Genomic DNA, 21,618 nt, shown 5'->3' on the forward strand with positions numbered 1-21,618 from the left:
ACCTGGAGAGAGGCTTTGGACAAGGGCCTGTAGGGACCAGACAAGGGGAATGGCTTTAACCTAGCAGAGCTGACAACACCTATGTGGACTTGTGCAAAGCGTTCGACACTGCCCCACATGGCATCAGGGCAATCCCAGGAACAGCTACAGGTTGGGCAGAGAAGAAATTCAGAGCAGCCCTGAGGAGAAGGACTTGGGGTGTTGGGTGAGGAGAAGCTCCCCATGACCCGGCTTCAGTGAGCGCTTGAGCCCAGAAACACCCCGTGTGCTGGGCTGCACCCCCAGAGCGTGAGCAGCAGCTCAGGGAGGGGATCCTGCCCCTCTGCTGTGCTCTGGGGAGACCCCCCCTGCAGTCCTGATCCAGCTCTGGGGCAGCAGCACAAGAGGGACGTGGAGCTGTTGGAGTGAGGCCAGAGGAGGCCATGGAGATGCTGCGAGGGCTGGAGCAGCTCTGCTCTGGAGCCAGGCTGAGAGAGCTGGGCTGGGGCAGCCTGGAGAAGAGAAGGCTCCTGAAGGGGAGACCTGAGAGCAGCTCCAGTGCCTGAAGGGGCTGCAGGAAAGCTGGAGAGGGGCTTGGGACAAGGGCCTGTAGTGGTGGGACAAGGGGTGATGGGTTCAAACTGGAACAGGGGAAGTTCAGGTTAGATCTAAGGCAGAAGCTCTTCCCTGTGAGGGTGCTGAGGCACTGGCACAGGGTGCCCAGAGAAGCTGCGGCTGCCCCATCCCTGGCAGTGTTCAAGGCCAGGTTGGACACAGAGGCTTGGAGCAAGCTGCTCTATGGAAGGTGTCCGTGCCCGTGGCAGGGGTTGGGGCTGGATGAGCTCTAAGCTCCCTTCAGCACAACCCGCTCCCTGACCCCGGCCCCCCCCCTCCCGCTCCCTCAGGCACCGAGCGCCGGTAGCGGCCACCGACCGCGCGCGCCCTCCCCTGCCCCGCGCAGGCCCCGCCCAGAAACCGGCTCCGCTGGCCAATGGCGCGGCGGCGAGCGCGGGGCGGGGCGGGGCCGCCTCTTCCTCGCATGCACGCCCCCCCCCCCCGCCCCCCGCTGCCGCCGCCGCCGCCCGCGGCCGCCGCCGGGGGCAGCGCCATGAGACAAAAGGCGCGGTGAGGAGGTGAGGAGCCGGCCCCGGTGCCCAGGCCGCGCTCCGTGGTGGCTGTGGCATGGTGGCCCCACGCCGCTGAGTCCGGCCCGGCCCGCAGTGCCTCTCCGCCATGCCGAGCGGCAGCACCGCCGCGGCCTCCCCCGCCGCCGAGCCCGCCGAGCTGCCGCCGCTTCTTCCTCCCCGCCCGGCGTCGCCGCAGCCGCTGCTGGTGCTCCAGCAGAGCTTCGCCGGCCTCAGCCTCCTCGGCCAAGGAGGGGCAGGGGCGTCCCAGAGGCAAGCCCGGCTGCGGCAGGCGGGCCTGGCTCCGCCGTCCGATCCCCCCCTGGAGCCGGGGCCTGGAGGGGCAGAGGAGGAGGAGGAGGCGGCGGCGGCGGCGGCCGGGGACGAGGCGGACCTGGACCTGGACCTGGAGCTGGACGAGGAGGAGCTGCTGGCGGGAGAGGACGCGGAGGAGGAGGACCAGGACACGGCCGCCGTGCTGGTGCTCTCGCCCTCCCAGCCGCTGTCGCTGCTGCCGCCGCTGGGCTCCGTCCTGCTGTCGCCTTCCTTCGATGTGCGGGAGCCGCCGGCGGCGGGAGCGTTCCGCGGGGCGGACGATCCTCAGGGCATGATGGCGGCGATGCTGTCCCGCGCCTACGGCGGCGGCCTGGGCAGCGGCGGGGGGGCCACGGGCCTCAGCAGCGAGCAGGCGGCGCTGCTCCGCCGAAAGAGCGTCAACACCACCGAGTGTGTGCCCGTGCCCAGCTCGGAGCATGTGGCCGAGATCGTGGGGAGACAGGGTGAGTGCGGCCGGGCCTCTCCCCACACACCCCCGGGAGGGCCCGTTCGTGGTTGGCTGGAGGAGCCCCTCTCCCCGGCAGTGGGTTCGTGTCTCCCGGGGGCCGGTTCCCTCTCCCCGAAGCCCCGGCTGCCCCGCGGAGCACATGGGGCCGGCGCTGCATGAGCAGCCGGGGGGTGAGAGCAAGCCCTGGGCTAGCTCAGCCCTTCGGTTGTTGTTAACTTGAGCTGTAAAATTCAGCGTGTAGCCTGGCTTTGCATAGGGAGGTGTTGGCAAGAAGCGTTGGTCTTCGGTGACACTGGGCTTGTGGTCTTCAGTTTCACCATAGGAACTTTGTACCTGTGTTTTACAAAGGCTTTTAGGGTGAAGGACTTCTAACTTCCTTGCCTTGCAGCGCAGAGTATGGGCTGATACTGTTCCTGTAGCGCTCCATGACGCTCGCCGAGACAGTGGGACCTCCGGAGCGAGCGAGGTGGAGAAAGGAACCACGTGCAGCCCTTCTGTGTGAAAGCCTTTGCCTTTCTGCCCGGTTTGCGGCTTCCTGTTGATCGCTGTTGCTACACTCCGCGGGTCTCTATTACGCTGTTAGGATAAGGTCATATCGCTGCTGCCCTTTCATGTGGTCTCCTGGGAGCGGTGCTCCGAGGAGTTAGAAAGATGACGTTTCATGCCAGCTTTCTGGCCGTAAACCTGATTCTAAAAGCACTTTATATACCAGGGGAAGCGCTGAGCAGCGTCAAGTGTAGGTGTGGGAGCACAGACAGTGGAGTTGCTGCTGTCTTCCTCTTCCCTTTCTGTGCTACTCTTTATTGGTTTGGGGGTGGTGTGTCTCGTTTGCTGATAGGCTCTGATAACGAACTGTTATGCTGTCTGGTCTCTCTGCATCAATGTGGCTTTTGTTTCTTTTTCTCCCTTGAGTGTGGAAGAAATGGTAAAATCGGTCTGAACCATGTGGTACTAAAGAAATGCCCACTGAGCACTGACATTTGTTTTCTCTTCCTACATGTATTTTAGACTTTTAGCAGTCAAAGGTGGGTTTGTTTTTTTTTTTTGCTGGGTTTGTCAGAGAACCGAAGGGTGTGCTGCAGAAATTAGCAGGTAGCTTCCTCTGATGCAGCCAAGTCTGTTCTGTTTCAAGCAGAAAACGTCTTTTCCAATAACTTGTGTTTGAATGTCTTAAGACTTCCTCATGTGTCACTGGGGATGGCAGGCAGGGAGGGGGGAGATGGAAAACAGAACTGAAAATGGTTATTGCTACAGTTCTCTAGAAGAGAAATACAAGCTATTGGGCTTCAAGGACAGATTAGGCAGCTGTGTTTTTCTCCCCTTGATCAGGATTGTTCTCTGTAGTACATTTTTTCAGTGCTTTGAGTTACTTAAAAACAAGATAATGGAATTTGTTTAAAAATGGGATCACTGTTCCTGGAGAGTTCATTTGCTGCTTCTGCTTTTATTTCTTATCAGATCTTACAGTGTTTGGCTTGTGATAAAATATTTAGCCTCGGTGGGGAGGGATTCTATCATAAAGAGAATTAGGGCTACAAAGGAGGAAGGAGCAGGAGTGGAGGGAGAGCTAAAAAAACTGCTACCAAATATACTTCCATGAAAGCTTTGCGCAAGGAGGTCCTTCAGAGCTCTCATTTGGGGAGACCTATGCTTAAGAGACCAACTTACGTAAGCTGTATTAGTTCCACTAAGTTTTTGTCAAATTTCTTAGAAATACTGGTCCTTGCAGGTCCTTCTATGGCCCAGAGCTGTGCTGTCTCACGACTCGGGCTAAAGGCCCTTACCCACCTGCTTTGCATGTGTATGTGCTCTAGCCCAGCAGTGTGTGGTCAACTGTAGTGCAGCTTGGTCTGCCCCAAGCAAGTCTGGTCTGAGCTGCATCCTTCACCCATCCTTCTGTTCTCTCTGAAAACGGAAGATGCTGCATGTTCTTTCTAGCACACAGCTGGTTGCATTATCTTGAGTGAATTCAGCTTAAGTTTTATGCCAGACTCCTCTGCACTGTGATACTTTTAATATCCAATTATGTGAGGGCAGTGTGATTGGGATGTTAATTCTGACGAGTTTTCACTAAGATTTAACTTTATATTTGCTCTTTTGCTGTCTTTGTGAGGTATAAAAAGAACTTGAAATGTCTGCAGCCCCCAAAAACATCAGCTCTGAAATACCAGAAGTGCTAAGCTTGGTCTAGGTTTCACAGGAGGCCTCGCTGCTGTGCCTGAAAGCATGTGTACTGTAAGTCACCCTAACTGAAAGAATAATGATAACCAGAATTCCACAGTATTCTTTACCTAAATCTGATTTTTTGCATGGGGTATGAGAACTTACAGGCACTCTGTATCAGACCAAAGGAGCACCTCATTCGTAGGAGAGCTGTAAGCAAGCAAAAACCTCATGGTGCTCACATATAGCCTTTTTCCAATTATGTGCAAGTTTCAGGCATAAATACAGCACGTCAGGCAGTGACTGCAGCCCTGCTCTGGGTCACTGAATAGCTGGTCCACACATGGGTAGCTGCCCTTGCCAGATCTTTGCTGTAAGCTGTGCACAGATGTGAGATGTTGCAGCTACAGGAGGTGCAGAGTGCCTGAAATGTACCTAGTAGGTGATGGCTTTCTTGTGAAGCTGCTGGGTTACTGTGACAGTGTTTCAATGCTGCTGGAAGCATTTATATCACAGAGAAGGCTTAAGTAAGATTTTCTTTTAGTGAATAGTAGGTGTTCCTTCTTTAAAATGAAAAGTCCCGTAGTATTTCTTAAACCTGGAGGGATGGTGATTGGTTTTGGGTTTCTTTTTTGTTTATTTTTTTTTTTTAATCTTAAATGTTCTCAACCTTTTCTTATTCCCCAAAAATGCAGCTGACAGACACTGGTTGGGATAGTGTAATACAATTCTTCACATGAAGTGGAAGAATCTCAAAGGTGAACAGCAAAGGAAAAGGTGTTTGTATCCTTTTATTCTTGTAAAGGCATGTGATTTGGAGCCAGGAAAACTAGATTCCATTCATGGCATTGTACAGGCTTCCTGTATGAATTTGCACTTGCTGTTGAATCCAGCCCTCGTTAAGTTGTCCAGTCATCGTGCTGATGAGAAAAGTGAGTTCCTTTGCTGTCAGCAGCTAAAAGTCCTGCATGCACAAAGTTGCTTTGGTTTTTAGAAAATAAAGTTTGAGAAAGTGCTCTTGAGAAGTGGTGCAAGAAAGCTGCATTGCCAAGGAGGTGACCTTGTTTGCCTGAGAAAAGCTGGCATAGGGCGTATACCCAAAATTATATAAGCATGAATCTAGACTTAAAAAAAACAACCAACTTCTAGGGATCTAACTTGGGAGGTTTTGTTTTAACCTCTAGATCATGTGAAGGACTTGCAAAAGTCTGCTGTGGATCACCTGCAAGCATCCTCTATGTACATCTCTATATGTGAAGTTGGGCATGGTAATTGTCAATCCTGGTGGGCCCTGAGAAGGATTTGATAAGTTTAACTGGGGTCTTTAGTGTCCCCTTCCCCATCCACTTTCTTTAATAAGAAAAGCATGTTTAAACACTAAAAGCTCTTTTGAATAATGCAAAAAGAGGGGTGGTGTCTGAAGGCATGAACAGAAAACCTGAACAATGCAAGTAGGGACAGAAGTCTGTGCTGTAGGGAGATGCTGCATCCCTGTTTTGTCTTCAGATGATTGCTGGGATATTTGCCTATTGCATTCCACTCTTGTGACTATCCAAGTAATGTGATTTTTCCAAGTGTTTATCTCTCCTATAAAGCTGACAGTAGTGCTTTTTTTCCTCAAGACATCACTCGAGTTGAGCTACTTAACTCTTGAGCTTGATGCTTTTCTTTTTTCAGTAAGTATAGTTCAGATGATGGCTGCAGAAACTGAAACGAGCCGGGCAGTCTCCAAACCCCAGATGAGTAAGAGGAGGAGGAATGATATCATCCCATTTCACTGATTAAATCGATAATGACAAATCTGCTTTGCATGAGACAGCCTTGCCACTGAAATAACAATTTTATGCGTATTTAATGATCTTGGGCCCCTTTTTGCTCTTTGCTTTTGAATGCATACTTGAGCAAAATGTTACTTTGCTTAAAACAGTCCTGTACTTTGAAACAAAATACTTCTGATAAGTTGGTAGCTGATAACTAGCACAGCTGAACAGCTGAATAAGAACAATACCTACCACTCCTGGGGGAGTGGAAGTGGTGCTAAAACAGTCCTGGAGGAAATACTTGTGTTAGCAGAGTCCGGTACCTGGATGCCCTATGGTAGGATAATTACACCTTTTCATAGAGAGCAGTGTGTCTGGATTTATGTCTCTATGTTGTGATAACAGTGTTACTGAGTTACTGACAATATTTATGTAGCCTTGACTGGTTATTAATTGCTCACCTGTAAGTAGTCAGCATAAACACAGCTAACTAGTCTGAATTGCCTGTTGGCTTGTTTTTACCTGGATGCTTAAAGATTTCCACTCTCAGGAATGAGTTTAATTTACATGACTGAAGTCATTGTATGTCTCAGTGCCAGCTTATTGCCACAGACAGCAGAGACCTCAGCTAACTTATTTTAAGTGAAAGCTGAAAGTCAGTTATACTTCAGATTTCTTTTTGCATCCTCTACAGCAAGCAGGTTATTAGATATTATATGAAATGGTTTGCTCTAAAGACTGAAAGAAAACTTGAGCTGTTTGTTGAAATCCAGTATAAAAGCTGTTTTTCTGATAAGCATAATTTTTAGAGCTTGTAAATCTAGGAACTTAAAACATATGAACATACAGTGGCCTCAGTTCCCTGCTGAAGTTTCAGTGATTTATTGCTCTGGTGCTGTTTAACAAACATTTTGGTTCCACTGTTTGTGATTTGCTTTATGCAAAGACCCAACACCAGTTGCAGGGTGTGTCAGAAGGGTGCAGGTTCTCCAGCTGGGATCATAAATCCTCAGTTACAAATGCTGCTACTGTTTGGGTTTCTGGGTGGGAAGCACACCAAACTCAGTTCACACTCAGGTGATTTTTGTCTTTCTGTAGTCTGCCAGTAATTCTGTATATTTTAACGTATGAGTACCAGAAGTGAATACCTGCATAAGTAGATTTTCTTTTTGGATGAAGCTGAAATTAATAGAAACTTACGAGGTAAAATGCTAAATTTTAATTCTCTGCTCCCCCTCCCCCCCTTATTTTTTTCCCCCTCAAAATTTCTATGTTCTAAAATAACATGGCTTTTTAAGTTTATAACTCATACATACAAAAGAAATCCTGGCTAATGTGTTTCCGAACTACACTAGATTAACCTGTCTGTGGCATGAAAAACCAGTGATGAACACTTTTTTTCAGCTGTTAGTAAAGTTGGCAGATGATGTGTGTTTCCTTGCAGTAGCCCCTGTAGCCCTCTCTTGTAGTATGCTGTGGTCTGAATTTCTGGAACAGAAACTTTGTTCTAAACAAAGTGTTGGATATCTCAAAGCTTAAACTTGTTTGTGATGCAATATGTCCATCACACAGGGCCAGTTCCCTATCAGAAGCGAAAAAATTTAACAGGGGTACTTGCTGTGACAAGAAAAACCCTGACAGGCTGCTGAGCTCTAGAACGTTTCTGTTTAATCAAAAGAAAAGGTTAAAAAGCTCTAAATCAAGCATTTGTTTCCAAGTTCAGTTACCCTTTAAGAATGTCTTCCTTTTCTCTCTCTTTCAGGTATTCCTTTAGGTTCATGAGGTTTCACCAGCATCTGAGATCTCTGTTTCCCTCACTGGTGTGAGTCAGTCGTACTGCAGTCTGTACCAAGTTCTCTGCTGCTTCTTTGATCAAAGACACAGTGCTTCTCGCAACTTTTTACCTTCTAGTTCATTTTATATTTGACAATATATGGTGGAATTTTGTGTATTAAAACACAGGTCTAGCAGCATCTTTGAATCGTGGATTTGGTGTAGGTGAAGATTTGCATAGGGTTTTTGCAGTCTTCCTTTTATTTGCCATCATGCCATCTTGAATTGTGGTCCCTTTTAATACTCTCCATCTGCAGGTCAGCTTTCCCAGCACTGTTGCTCACACCAGTCTGTTCCGTTCACTAGATCAGTGTTCTTGATGGAAACAGCTCTTGTCCTGTAGCTATTTTGTTTGTTGAAAGTACTCCCTCTCATACCTATTGCTTGTCTACACTGTATCCTTCTAATTTTTCTCAGCAGCTGCTGCTTTAGTCTTGGTACTGTAATTAATAATATAAGTTGCCCTCTGGTTCTTTTGTTGCATGTAACTTGTTTACCGAGTTGCTGTCTGTCTTGGGGATTGGAGTATTCCTCTGCCTCTGAGATTACTTATTTGGTAGATTGTCCCAGCCTGACATACAAAGCAAACAGTGTGCAGGCTCGCTCCTTCATTCTGTACTGGACTGATGTACAAGTCAGTTGATAAATTGATAACATGCCTAAGGAGTAATGAGTTTGTACATGGTTACTGAGCTAGGGCTTTTGTTTTCCAGAAGAGGGAAATGTCCCAAGAGCTTGTAAACAGCCTTTTCTTGGGAAGCTTTCTCAGCATCATCAGAGATTCTTAAAGCTGCCCTCTTTTCCCATCCTGTTAGCTCCTCTTGGCAGCAATGGGGCCAGACAGAGTACTGTTCCCTGAGGTCTGGCACGATGAAGTGGTTGACTGTGATTAGTTGGCTCTTGATGAAAGTACTTGAGATCTCCAGGTCATCTTCCCTCCTGGTACGTAGACAGGCCTGAGCCTGCACAGCTGCAGCACCTGGTGCACTCAAGATGGAAGTGCTTGTCTGGAAAGCATCTTGTCTTAAAACCCTTCTGCAGTTTCAGCTGGATGATGACAAGCAGGAAAGTCATACATCATCTTAGCATTCCTGCATGTAAAAAGTACAAAGTGGTAAGTGGTCAGTTGCTGCTCAAAAATGGGTGAGCATGATGGAATTGTAATGGAAGCAGTCTTGGTCACTATATATAGTGTGAGTAGTATTGAAATGTTCCACAGGCAGGCACAGGGGTTTGGTAACTGCAGCGTAACTAAAAGCCTTTGATTGCAGTGGTAAGTTAATGGTGGGGTCAGGATGCACGGAACGTGTCTTTGCTAGAAGTATAAAATGCTCAAATTCTTATTTTTCTTAAAAGACCTATATGTCATCTTTCCTTTTCTGGAATAACTTTATCAGAGTGGCTGTCAGTTGAGTTTTCCTTTCTCTCCTACCCTAGGAGCTAATGTACCTACTTGCAGCATTGCTTATTGTAGTATCATTATAGTTAGATGTGAAAGATGGTTATTACCAGTGTATAGCACTTCTGAGGTACAGTCATTGTCTGAAACCATTAATGCAGCCATGCTTCGGAGCAGATAATTTTGTTCCCAAATTTCAGGTTGTCATGGTACCAGTATCGCATTTTAGATCCTAAATTTGAGGAGAAGCTCTGCTTTGTGGGTCCTCATTAAGAAACATCCCTACTGTGATAAACAGAAAGCTTCATCTAAAAATACCACCTGTTGAAGGGCAGAGGCATGTACTGGTGCTTGAGTAGCCTGTAGGAAAAGCCTTTGCCATGGGGAATTAATCTTCAGATTCTTCTTGTGCATTTCAGGTGGCCATCTCCAAGGAACTGCACCTTGGGCACCATCAGGGAGGAGACTGCTTTGGACTGTTAGGTGATGAACAAAATGGCTATTCCTTAAAATCTGCCAGTATCTGTGCCCCCATTTAAGCAGTTACCCTGCTCCCTTTTCCTTCAGGGACTGTCATTTTCTGTTTCCAGGCCTGCCCCATGAGCTTGAGTGAGTCCCAGCTGTGCTTGTCTCTTGGTTTATTCATGTTTGTTGGCATTACATTGAGTGGTCACACTGCAGCCTTAATCTTACCAGCTAATTAACCCAAATAGTGATCAGACTGTTGTCTTTACTGCAGAATACTAATGGAAAGCTAAGCTGTTGGTGATTGGTCTAGTGCTGTCTTCAGGACGGATGCTGTGCTCTGTGATGAGGTGTCTCTCAGCTTACCTTCAACTATGGAGAAAAATATACAAAATGAATGAAAACTTGCTTTCAAAAAATTCTGTCTGATAAATACTGTCCAAGTTTAGGCTGCCTCTTAAAATTGTTTCAAAATAATTTTAAATTTACAGCCTTCATTCCTAAAATCAGAATGCCACAGAGGGGATAATAACTTCCTGAGTACATAGATCTAGGGGTTTGTGTGGAGCAGCATCGTTTGTAAGTGCGGAGAAGTTACTTCATCTTCCTTGCATTTACTAACTATATTCAACAGCCAGTTGACAAAAAAATAAAAGGGGTTGAAATTTTACTTTTAAACGAGGTGTGAGAGGAATTAATTGATCTTAGGTGAAGGCTGATAGTAGCCAGAGTCAGTCTATCAACTGACCAGACAACATATACTTTTAATAACCCAGTGAAGTGTCATAAATACTCTGGTCTTAATTGTGCTGCCAGCCTACCTAAGGTCGTTTAACCATTAAACAATTTAGAAGAGGATTTAATTTTTCTGTCCCAGTGCAGCTCTATCTGTGCTTGATAAATTGGGCATATATATCAGTTTTCTACTGTATAGTCACAAACTGCATAGGTATTTTTAGCCATGTCACAACCGAGAGGAAGCAAAAGAATGCAGCTTGTACCACCAATGGGAATGAGCAACACTAAAAACTACGTAGAGCAGTCATTCTTAATGAAGTAGATTAATTTTTCTTTGTTTTCTATCAGGTGGGCAGTGTTAAGCTCTGCAGACCCAGCAGCCTTAAGGTACATCCAGCGTTTCAGTCTCTGCAAATCCTTCGTTACCTTCGCTGCAGGAGTTCCACTTCCCAATTAAAAGCTTGTGGCAACCTACCAAGGAAAGAGGCTGTGCCAGCTTAACAGACTGTGTCCATATACAACAGCTGCAGGTTCATAGAAAACAAATCCTTGAGCAGTCTCCTCTTTCCTTGTCATGACCGGTGATCCTGTGCCATTCCCTTCATGTCTGCAGGGACTTCCCAGACCCTGCCCTTGCTTTCTAGGCAAGGAATTAGCCACAACTCCACTAGCAGTTCATGGTTCCAGGTTGATGTCACTAATTACTCTATTGCTGCTTCCTTACTTGATATCAGCCTATTACAAAATCAGTGGTCAGTGTGCTAAAGACTATTTAGTCGAGGCTGTAATACTCCATTGTCTTTCATCAGATAACAGCAAAGCAACTGAAAAATATATTCCTGTGAACTACATCTTCCTCTTTAGTACTGACAAGCTGCAGAGGCCAATCTGTCACATCTCTGCTTTGCCCATGGTTGCTCTGGGCTGTGTTGGAGGATGCCAGGTTTGGTTGGGACTGCTCATCAGCCCTGCCTTCTCCATGAGAGGTCAGTTGGTGCTAATGCAGCTTCACCCTGCTTGCTGCTTTTACAGCCCAGGCAATACTGTGTCTTCCCACCAGATTTGGTGTCTTGAAGGAGGTTCTCAGTTTTAACAAAGGACTCATCAGGAGGAAGGAAGGAGAACAAACTGGTATTAGGTTGTGGTTCGTAGGGACTGCTTACTGAATTTTTACCCACTGACTTCCAGGCATCTATCTAGATAAGCTTTTTTTTTTTTTCCCAGGTTTTTGTTTCCAAAGCCCTATGTAACTGGGGAGGCAAGGTTAAACAGACATGAAGGTTAAAAGTGTTTGGGTTCCTGTGCATACCTGAACCCCAGTTTCACAGCGCTTGGCAAGAGTTGCAGGAGGAATGTGGGTATGAGGTGGGTGCCTCTGCTTTGACAGGCTGCATATTGCTAGTGTTGGTACTGAGAAGCATGAAGGACTCTCCTCCCCTGGTGTAGTTCTTTGAAAGAGACCACACGATGAAGGGTTCCTCATCTATAAATCAGTCCATGTCCCATTCCCGGTGTGTGGCGTTGAGGTGAATTTAACAGAAGAAAGAAATCGCTGGAGAAGAAGGTTCCGTTCCTCCTGGGCTGCTGCTTTGAATGACAGAGGAGTCGTTCATGGACTGAATTTCGGGTGGATCTTGGCTCAGAGCAGCAGGCTGCTGGTGTGGTGCAGAGCACTCCCGCTGCAGTCACCGGGCTCTGCTGGCTCCCTTGGGGAGTTTCTGTCGTGGAGTAAGTGGCCTGAGACCAGGTTTGATGTATTTCATCCTGTCTGTGGCGATGAAAGGTGAAAGTTGGAGCGAAGGCTGAGCTGGCCATTGCTGTGTGGCAGGTGAGGACTGCTTGTGCTGTGGCTGCTGTGCTTAACTCTCACTTTCAGTGGGGAGAGAGGAAATAATCTGTCTTCCTATCACATTTTCTTTAATAAGGAAGTGTTTCATCATTTAAAATGGGCAGTGTATGAGGTAAACAGTTCATTCAGAGCTACCTTTAAGTCTCTTGGGGAGTATGATGTTCGAGTGTGTTTAAAATGTTCGGTCGAATAATCCTCTTACAGGAAAAATGGGGAGGAGACTTGAGAAGAATGGTACAAATCAGCCGGCACAGGATGAACACTGCCTGCAGGGCTCCGTACAGCTCAGCTCCTCCACAGGTGCCTGGGCAGGCCAGTACTGAATCTTTGCCTAAATGCAAGCAAAACTAAAGGATTTTGCTTTAGCTATGTCAATGTGTACTTATGGATGAATGTGCTGCCTAGGAATGCTTACGCTGCTGAATCAAGTACAGTAACTTGTATTGAATAGACTTCCATTAACATACCAAAGCTAAAATTGCTTTGAAAGATTTGATTAAATTGAATTTCCAGTCTTCTCTTCAGGCTTTTTTATCTCTCTACTTAAACATCCTGGCTACAATAACTGGGGCCATGTTGGTTTTTTTTTTTTTTCCCTTTGTCTTCCTTTTTTTTTTTCTCTGCGTAAGCTCAGGAGACTGGGAAACTTCTTGATTCATCCTTCAGCCACATGAGTTCATAGCCATAGTTCATGTTGTGGCCTCAGCGCCTCTAGGTGCTGGGAGCTGTCGGACTGGGGATGGGATCAGCCATGCTTCATGTCATCATCTCGGTAGTGAGTAATGGGGGAGGATGGGCAACCAGAGTGGCTGAGTAAAGGCAAATAGAAAGATCGTGCTGCTGGAGTGCTCTGATGGGCAGCTGACCTTGTGCTCTGACATGACTGTCTGTTGTGGGGTTTTCCAGCACTCCTTGCTGACCAAACCCAGCAGGTATTACTGACTCATGCAGAAATGTTGGGTTTCATATGTGGTGACTATCTTCAGTTCCTTCTAAGTTTCAGATAGAGTTTGAGAGTTGGTGTTAATGGTCAGTGTTCCATTGGAGCCATCTTTGCACTGTTTAAAAGTCTTGTTCTGTTGCTGCAGGGAGCTGAGTCAGTATTCAGTATCTGCTTTCTAGGTATGTGGCTCACACCCTGAAAGAAAAGGGTGCCCATCTTGGTCTGTGCCCTTCTGCAGCCTGAGGAAGAAAGTCAGTAAGGCTTTCCTTCTCACGGGAGTGGTTTGGAAATGCAGCTCTGGCAAAGCAATCTCTGTGAGTTAGCAGCTGAATTGGGGAATGGAGCTGATGGTGCAGACTTCTGACTCAATTTGAGTTTCTAAAACATCAGGAAAATCTCATCTAAAATGTAAACTGTAAGAATTGGTAAGGCACTTTGGAATCTAGAAGTAAGTAGGCTCTGAAGTGTGGTGTATATATATAGCCACATTGATATTTATTATGTGTATGTCTTGTGCTAAGTATTCTTTAAATGCTGCCTCTAATCTTTTAGGAAGTAAGAGCATGTACTTGGGTGGAATGGAGTAGATTAAAGTTATCTGTGTAAATTGGAGAATAATTGAAGCACACCAGGAGGCTGACTTCGGCTTTTGGTGTTCCAGTAAAGAGGGCTTGATTGGAGTGAAAACCTCAGCAGCACCATTTTAGGGACCCTTGTGGGTTTAAGACTTGAACCCAACACATTTTCTAAGTAACTGTGAAAGGGTGGGAAACAGATTTACCTACAGGGAGAAATGCAAACAAAGAGATGGAGGTAGTAAAGGCAGAATGCCAGAGCAAGGTGCTGTTGTCTGTTACGAGCTTGGAAATGACACGGCTTCAAATGATGTGTATTTTGCAGCTTCCAGAAGGCATCTCATGCCTGTGTTTTCCTTTATTTTATCTATTGGGGTGCTGGTGCCTTTCCAGTGGGCCGTAGTGGGAGGTTGAGGTTTATGGGTTTGTTTTCTCCTGCAAGTACTTGTGCCTCTTGCTGGACTACGTGTTCAGCTCTCGGGTCTGCATCCCTCCATTGTGCAGATCTGCCTGTGCCTCACTCCTTCCCTTGCAGGAGCACTCCCCTGCTCCTCCCTGCACTTTCTGGTGGAGGTAGGGCCTCCCTACAAGCTGTTGAAGATAATGAACTTCCTCTCCAGCTGTGTCCTGGAAACAAAGGGCTGTTGTGTTCAGCCTTTGTCCTTGCTGTGTGGAGGGGCCCTGTGAGAAGCAGGTCTTCCTTCCCTCTGTTCCAGCCAGCATCTGCATATTTGCTGTTTTTTTATTAGTAGATAGTCCTGAATAAAGTGCATGTTTGAGTGGCTTTTTAACTATAAAATTGTTATCACTAGTGGTACCTTGGGTGCAAAAAAACACTGTTTCGAGAGACTGTTTCATGTACCCAGACAGTTATGAGATACTTAAAGTAAATGAATAAAATGGGAACGAATTTCACTCTGCAAGTGAAATGATGCTTAAAACACTTGATCTGCAAACGTTGCTTGTAGTTGTTTCAAGATGAGGTTTGCTATAAAATGACATTTAGCATGACATGCTTTTGAATTTGTTTTAATACAGGCTAAATTCAGTTAAGACTGAATGCCATAGACTGTATTGCATGTCGTGGGCCTGCTTATGTCTCTCAGTTTCGCACTGCAGGTTTTTCTGGTCCTGTGATGGGTAAGAGGTGCTTCTGTAGGCACCATGCCAAAACGCCTTAAGCATCTTGAGAAAGGGAGCCTGCTGCCACTGTGTTCTAGCAAACTTTATAATTCAGTCCCCAGAAATCAAAGACAAATGTTCCATTAACTTCTTGTTTCTCTTTTGGATTGTATTTACCCAGTTAATGAGAGAAATTCCATGTAGGCACATAATACTGCACAGTAAGCTTTATTTGCATGCAACCTGCTTGAGCTCCTACTTGACAGCTCAGGGAGTGGCTCCTTCACCCCACAGGGAAGAGTAATGTTTAAATAACACTTATTGGTAACAGGAAGCAGATGAAGAGTTCTCAGTAGATCAATTTTATCTATATCCTCTGCAGGTTGTATCACAGACTCTTCTCTCCCTTGTAAAGGTTTAATTTGCATTTAGGTCACACTTGTCGGTGAAAGGCTGGTGTATATCAGACATACGTGCATCTGTGTGAGAGCCTTTACTGCTTTTGCAGGATGTCCGAAATAGCTGAAGGATACCCAATCAATGGAGATAACCCACCATTATGGGGTAATCATGAATGTGGCTGTCAGGGAAAAGCCGTCCATGTTTATTTACCATTTAATAGCTGTTGAGGAGGTGATGGGCTAAAACAGCCCAAGAAACATTGCTAAAATAGTCTGCGGCTGTAAGTACCAGAGTTCTGCTTGGAAATAATGGATGGAAGTTGTTACTGCTTTCTCTGCTGTGGATTGCAGAGATAAAAACAGCTGCTTTTGGTTTCACCCTATGGTTTCTTTGGAACTCCCAAACGGCTTAAAATAGCGGACTTTCTTGTGGCTTTCTAAACTTAGCTGTCTTGCTAAAATTGCATGTGTTCCCTTTAAACAGGTTGCAAAATAAAAGCACTAAGGGCCAAGACAAATACTTACATTAAGACCCCTGTTCGTGGAGAAGAACCCATCTTTGTTGTCACTGGACGAAAAGAGGACGTAGCCATGGCCAAAAGGGAAATTCTCTCAGCTGCTGAACACTTCTCCATGATCAGAGCATCACGCAACAAGAACGGTCCTGTCCTGGCAGGTTTGCCATGTACCCCCAGCCTGCCAGGTCAGACAACTGTCCAAGTCAGGGTGCCTTACCGCGTAGTTGGGCTGGTGGTTGGTCCAAAAGGAGCTACAATCAAAAGAATTCAGCAGCAGACCCATACCTACATAGTCACTCCCAGCAGAGACAAGGAGCCTGTCTTTGAAGTCACGGGGATGCCTGAAAACGTGGACCGTGCACGTGAGGAGATAGAGATGCACATAGCGATGCGCACCGGGAACTACATCGAGCTGAGCGAGGAGAACGACTTCCACTACAATGGTACGGATGTGAGCTTCGAAGGAGGCACCCTCAGCTCAGCGTGGATCCCCTCTAACCCTGCCCCTCATAGCCGCACCAGAATGATCTCTAATTACAGAAATGACAGCTCCAGCTCCTTGGGAAGTGGCTCCACAGATTCCTATTTTGGAAGCAATAGATTGGCTGACTTCAGCCCAACAAGTCCCTTCAGCACAGGTAACTTCTGGTTTGGAGAAGCACTGCCTTCAGTTGGCACGGAAGATCTTGCGGCCGACTCTGCCGCGTATGACTCCTTACCAACGCCTTGCCAAACCATCTGGACTCCTTTTGAACCGGTAAACCCTCTCTCTGGCTTTGGTACTGATGCTGCAAGCAATGCCAAGCCTCGGCGCCAAGCCAGCCAGCCATCTACTCCTCACTTGTCACCCACATTTCCAGAAAGTCTGGATCACTCGCTGGTGAGGAGAGCGACGAGCGACCCACCTACCGTCATCCACCAAGCTGGCCTTCCCGTATACATACCTGCTTTCTCCAATGGTACCAACAGCTATTCCTCTTCCAATGGTGGCTCCGCGTCCAGCTCTCCCCCAGAGTCGAGACAGAAGCACGACTGCGTGATCTGCTTTGAGAGCGAAGTCATTGCGGCCCTGGTCCCCTGTGGCCACAATCTCTTCTGCATGGAGTGTGCCAACAAAATCTGTGAGAAGGAAATGCCATCGTGTCCTGTTTGCCAGACAGCTGTTACTCAGGCAATCCAAATTCACTCGTAAACACATATGGATATTATATATGGACTGTTAAAGGCATGGGTGTAATGGCACCCGCTGATAAACTTCGTAATGAATTCTGAATATTGAGTTTTCTTGGGATTAGGCTGAAGTTGTTAATGAATTTCTGCTTTCTCAAAAGGCTGCTACGGTAACACTAAACACAGGTGGTCTCTGTCTGATTCACTGTAAGCAGATGGCACATAGAGGGTAGAGCGAGTTGTTGTGGTGATATGGCACAGCAAGGGGAAGTGTTCACCGGGTGTACAACTGAAAAGACACGTATGAGCTTTCTAAAGGATCATTGTTAAACATTTGACTTGTGTGTGCTGGCAGCAGTGAACCTCATCGCCTGAACTCAGAAGTGCTCGTCTGCCGTGGAGAGTTTGTGGCATTATCAATATATCAACACTTCCAATGCTGCCTTCTTTACACTGCCAGTTGTGAAAAACAGGTTTGGGGAAATACACACATCTTACTCTTTGCTTCGTGCATAACTTAGGCCTGATTCTTCAGCATTGCAGTTAAAGCATGGTTTGGTTTGGGTGATGTAGTGGCAGGTTCAGATAATGAATTGCAGTGAAGGAGTTGAGAGAAGCTGCTCGACACACCTCCATTTTGCCTGACGTTGAGGGCAGTATGTTCAGAGGATCAGGAGCATCTAGATTTATGAATTCCTACCGACTGCTTTTCTTAATGCAATGTAGAAAAGTCCGGCTGGCTCCATCCCTTTTCAGAGAGGGATTCCCATAGTTCAACTTCTAGTGGGGATGCTGACATTCCGTTCATTAGTCCAATCAAGCTGTCCTTAAATTACATTTGTAGCGAGTGTATAGTTGAAAATGTGAAGCATTTTTCTGTGTTCAATCCACACTTGTCTTGCACATACTAAAAATATATTATTTATATAAGGTAAAGGAGAAACGGGGAGTTGCGCACGTGCCTGTGTATTGCTCATGACAGCAGCTGTAACAGTGGCCCTGCAATCAGTTTACTTCATTTCAAAACTCTCTTTCCCATCATTTAAGAAATAACCTTAAAAAAAAAACCAAAACCCTAAAAAAAGAAAACAAAACCCTAAAAAAAAGAAAACAGAACTCTAATAAAGAGTTTTCAATGCGCTTCTTACATTTCAACCTGTGGATGTTTGTTGCTGCTTCATCCTCAGTAGGTTCCCAAATCTGTGCTGGCATATTTAAAACAATAAACACAATTTTACAAAACAAAACCAAAAATAAGCAAACAAATAAAAGACACAAAGTGGAGTTCTGGTGGATTTTTTTCTAACTTTTTTTTTCCCGAAGCATTATTTTCCCACGAAAAAGCTTTTTTCTCAGCTTAAGAAAATGAAATTATATGTGTACTGAACTAATAAATATACAGAAAAATTTATTTTTTATTTCCACTTGAAGAGTTACATTTCGTATGAAGAGTTTACAGATAATGGTTTTTATTTCATGATTTTCAGTATAAGAGTTGCCTTGATGGCACGTTATGTACTGCATAACTTCAATGCTATGATTGCTTATAGGATAGTTACATGTCAGTATTGAATCCTAATCTTTAGCTGCAGTCTTGTAGATGCAAACAAGCGTTCACGGGGCATGTATTTTGTATTATACCGCATTGTACACCGCAACTAATAAGCCAAGGAGTCAACAGATGTTAGCTGGGTGTACTATTTCTATAAACCACAAACTTAAGAATGAAAAACTATCAATATAGTTTAGTATTTGCTAATTTTACTACACTTTTTGTTATGTATATGTAGGGAGGTCATAGGGGTTATTCAATTTGAGTAAAGTTTAAAAACCATATATTTTATGATAAAGGGCCTTTAACTTATGATGGCCAAAGCACTGATATTATATATTTGCTGTAAAGAGAATTATAAGAGTTTTATTTTTCTGATATTAAAAGTTACTTAATAAAGACTCGTTTCCATTAACTTGAATGTTTTGCTCCCTATGGTTGTCACCTGGAGCAGCCCATGGAGGCTGGGAATGGGGATAGGGATGGGTGATGTCCCTCACCCAAACACCATGGGGGTTTCCCAGTGGTTAATACACTGCAGACCTGGCTTTGTGGCTGAGTGACTTCACGTGCCAGTGGTCCTGCTGCCTGTTAACTTCTGCCTTTACAAAGCAACTGGTGTCTTCCAGAAGGTGCAGCTGCTGCTGGGTGCCATGGTGAGGACCCTGCATTTGAAGTTAGTGCAAGGTAAACTCCTTGTGCTCGTGTGTGCGAGCATCGACCAGCAGCAGAAATCACAGAATCTGAGCCTGGTTTGGGTTGAAGCGACCTTAAAGCTCATCCAGCTCCAACCCCTGCCATGGTCAGGGACCCCTTCCTCTAGAGCAGCTTGCTCCAAGCCCCTGTGTCCAACCTGGCCTTGAACACTGCCAGGGATGGGGCAGCCACAGCTTCTCTGGGCACCCTGTGCCAGCGCCTCAGCACCCTCACAGGGAAGAGCTTCTGCCTAAGAGCTCATCTCAGTCTCCCCTCGGGCAGGTTCAAGCCATTCCCCTTGGCCTGTCCCTACATCCCTTGTCCCAAGCCCCTCTCCAGCTTTCCTGCAGCCCCTTCAGGCACTGGAGCTGCTCTCAGGTCTCCCCTTGAGGAGCCTTCTCTTGTCCAGGCTGACCCAGCCCAGCTCTCGCAGAGCTGCCCCTTTCCAGCTTGTTTGTACCTGCAGGGCAGGGATCAGGAGCTGCCCATGGGCAGAGAGCTCCTTTCTGGCCTGACACAGGAGATCACTCACCCATAGGTGAGCTCCTTCCCAAACTCCCCATTCCAACCCAAAACCCAGCTTCTCCCCGGAGTCCCGATGCATGGGCAGCCTCATCCCAAGGGAAGCATCACCCTTCTACCTGTCGGCGCTACAGCCGATGTTAAGTGTCCTTACAGGACATGGAGAAGGGACCTCTGGTTCCAAGGATGGAGAGGATCTCTGGACGCAGCTCCCTGCCCCAGTGCAGCAGCCCCGGTGCTCGCACAAGTGAAGGAACAGCACGAAGCACAAAAGGGGGTTTATTTATTTACTGGTTTTAACACACAGCATCCTGTTGCCAGTCCCTGTGCTGTACCTGCTGCCCCAGTGTGAGCCCCGTGGGCAGCAGAGCAGGAGCGCTTGGACCATGGCTGGTTTTCAGGATCCAACAGGAGGTGCTGAGCTCAGGGCCAGCCCGCAGCACTTCCACCCCGAGGGTCACACCACAGCTACTGAGCAACAGCCACAGCACCGACAGCAAACATCCCCGGGGAGTGGAGAGCTTTCACATCCCTATTCCCACCCTTGATCCCAACGAGGAGCCAGAGGTTTCCCAACGCGGGGACCAGGCTATCAGAGCAGGCAGATGCTGCTGCAGCAGAGCAGCGATGGGACCCTGACAGCGATGGTCCTGTGGGGCTTGTGGCTGATGCCAACCCAGCCTCTCAGGAGCCCTCCCGCTGCAGCCCAGCCACGGGAGCAGCGCGGAGCTGCCGAGCATGGAAGGAAAAGTGCATTTAAAGCTTCCTTTGAACTTCCTATAGGAATAACAGCGTTGGCCTCGCTCGGCCGCCCTGGCCCGCCTGCTGGCAGCGGGGCAGCGGCCCGTGCCGGTGCCGGGTGCTTCCCCTTCCGTGGACGAGATTCCTGGTGGGGTGAGTCACCCATCACAAGCGCTCCCGAGCATGGAAAAATACCGTTCATGACAGCAGATGGATGGGAAGCGGCGCGTTCCGAGCCCGTGCCCGTCTCGTGCAAGGCCGAGGTAACCGGGAGTACAACCGGCGCTGTAAATAACGCACATTGGAGGGGCTGGGGCTGAGGATGCTGGTGTTCGTCTGGAAGAGACGAGGGTTTAGCTCCTCGCTGTCAGGGGTTTTATGTCTGAGGCCTCTTCCTGCAACAGTAAAACTTCTCCAAGTGAAGTGAATTTAAATACGCTTTGATCTCTTCCCAAGGCATCATTGAAAGACTTTGTTCTCATTAAAAGGGAGTAATCTCCTTTCTGTCCCCTTGAAGAGAATGAACAGATTTGGGGCCATGAGCGCCAGGGAAGTGGCTTTGAGGACCACAAGCTCCATCACTCCCATGTACTCCAGGACTGTGTTTACAGCCGATGCTGAGCCAGGGAGATGCATCCTCCCAAAGCAAAGCAGCCTCAGGTATCTAAGATCTTTGGCCAGGCAGTAACACATGTCAGCGCATCTCTGTGCGCTGCCAGCGGGAGCGGCTGTTATCATTTCCCCTACAGAACAACCATAAATTGGTTCCAGACAAAACCTCCCCATCCTGGAGGGAGCTGCTCCCTCCCGCAGGTGCCCCTTGCTAAGAAATGGGGAAGGAAGGATGCTTCAACAGGAAGCAAGAACAGATCTGTCCTGACACTGCTGGAGTATCTGAGCACACTGCATCGTGAGCCAGCACGAGAACCAGACAGAGCGAAGCAGGCTCCTTCCAACAACAGAACTAGGGTCAGAAGAGGGGAGGACAGGCAGGAGAAGGCAGCTCATGGCACAAAGGGGACACGATGACTTCCAAAGGCACCATTAGAGCACTCTGTGTGAAGCACAGGGTGCAAACCTCCCTCGGACTGGGGGGAAACAGTGTTGGGAGGGGAGGTATCAACTGGAGGTTACAGAACACTCCCATCCCAAAGGGTGCTCAGGCATTGGAACAGGCTGCCCAGGGCAGGGCTGCAGTCACCGTCCCTGCAAGTGTTCACTCACCGTGGAGACGAGGCCTCAGTGCCATGGGTTAGAGGTGGCCTTGGCAGTGCTGGGAACGGT

At 47.3% G+C, this 21,618-nt stretch overlaps 1 protein-coding gene across 1 annotated transcript; it reads left to right on the plus strand.

The window, feature by feature from the left end:
* The first annotated feature begins 1,103 nt into the window (after positions 1–1,103).
* On the plus strand, positions 1,104–17,873 carry MEX3C (mex-3 RNA binding family member C). Its single transcript, XM_061450464.1, has 2 exons — positions 1,104–1,882; positions 15,620–17,873. Exons 1-2 carry the CDS (start codon positions 1,213–1,215, stop codon positions 16,843–16,845), a joined length of 1,896 nt encoding a protein of 631 aa, XP_061306448.1. The 5' UTR covers positions 1,104–1,212; the 3' UTR covers positions 16,846–17,873.
* The last annotated feature ends 3,745 nt before the right edge of the window (positions 17,874–21,618 follow it).

The sequence above is a fragment of the Pezoporus flaviventris genome, unplaced genomic scaffold (assembly GCF_033815535.1).
Source record: "Pezoporus flaviventris isolate CSIRO_AGI_PZ_B2104156 unplaced genomic scaffold, CSIRO_AGI_Pfla_v1 ptg000010l, whole genome shotgun sequence".
NCBI classification, from domain to species: Eukaryota; Metazoa; Chordata; class Aves; order Psittaciformes; family Psittacidae; genus Pezoporus; species Pezoporus flaviventris.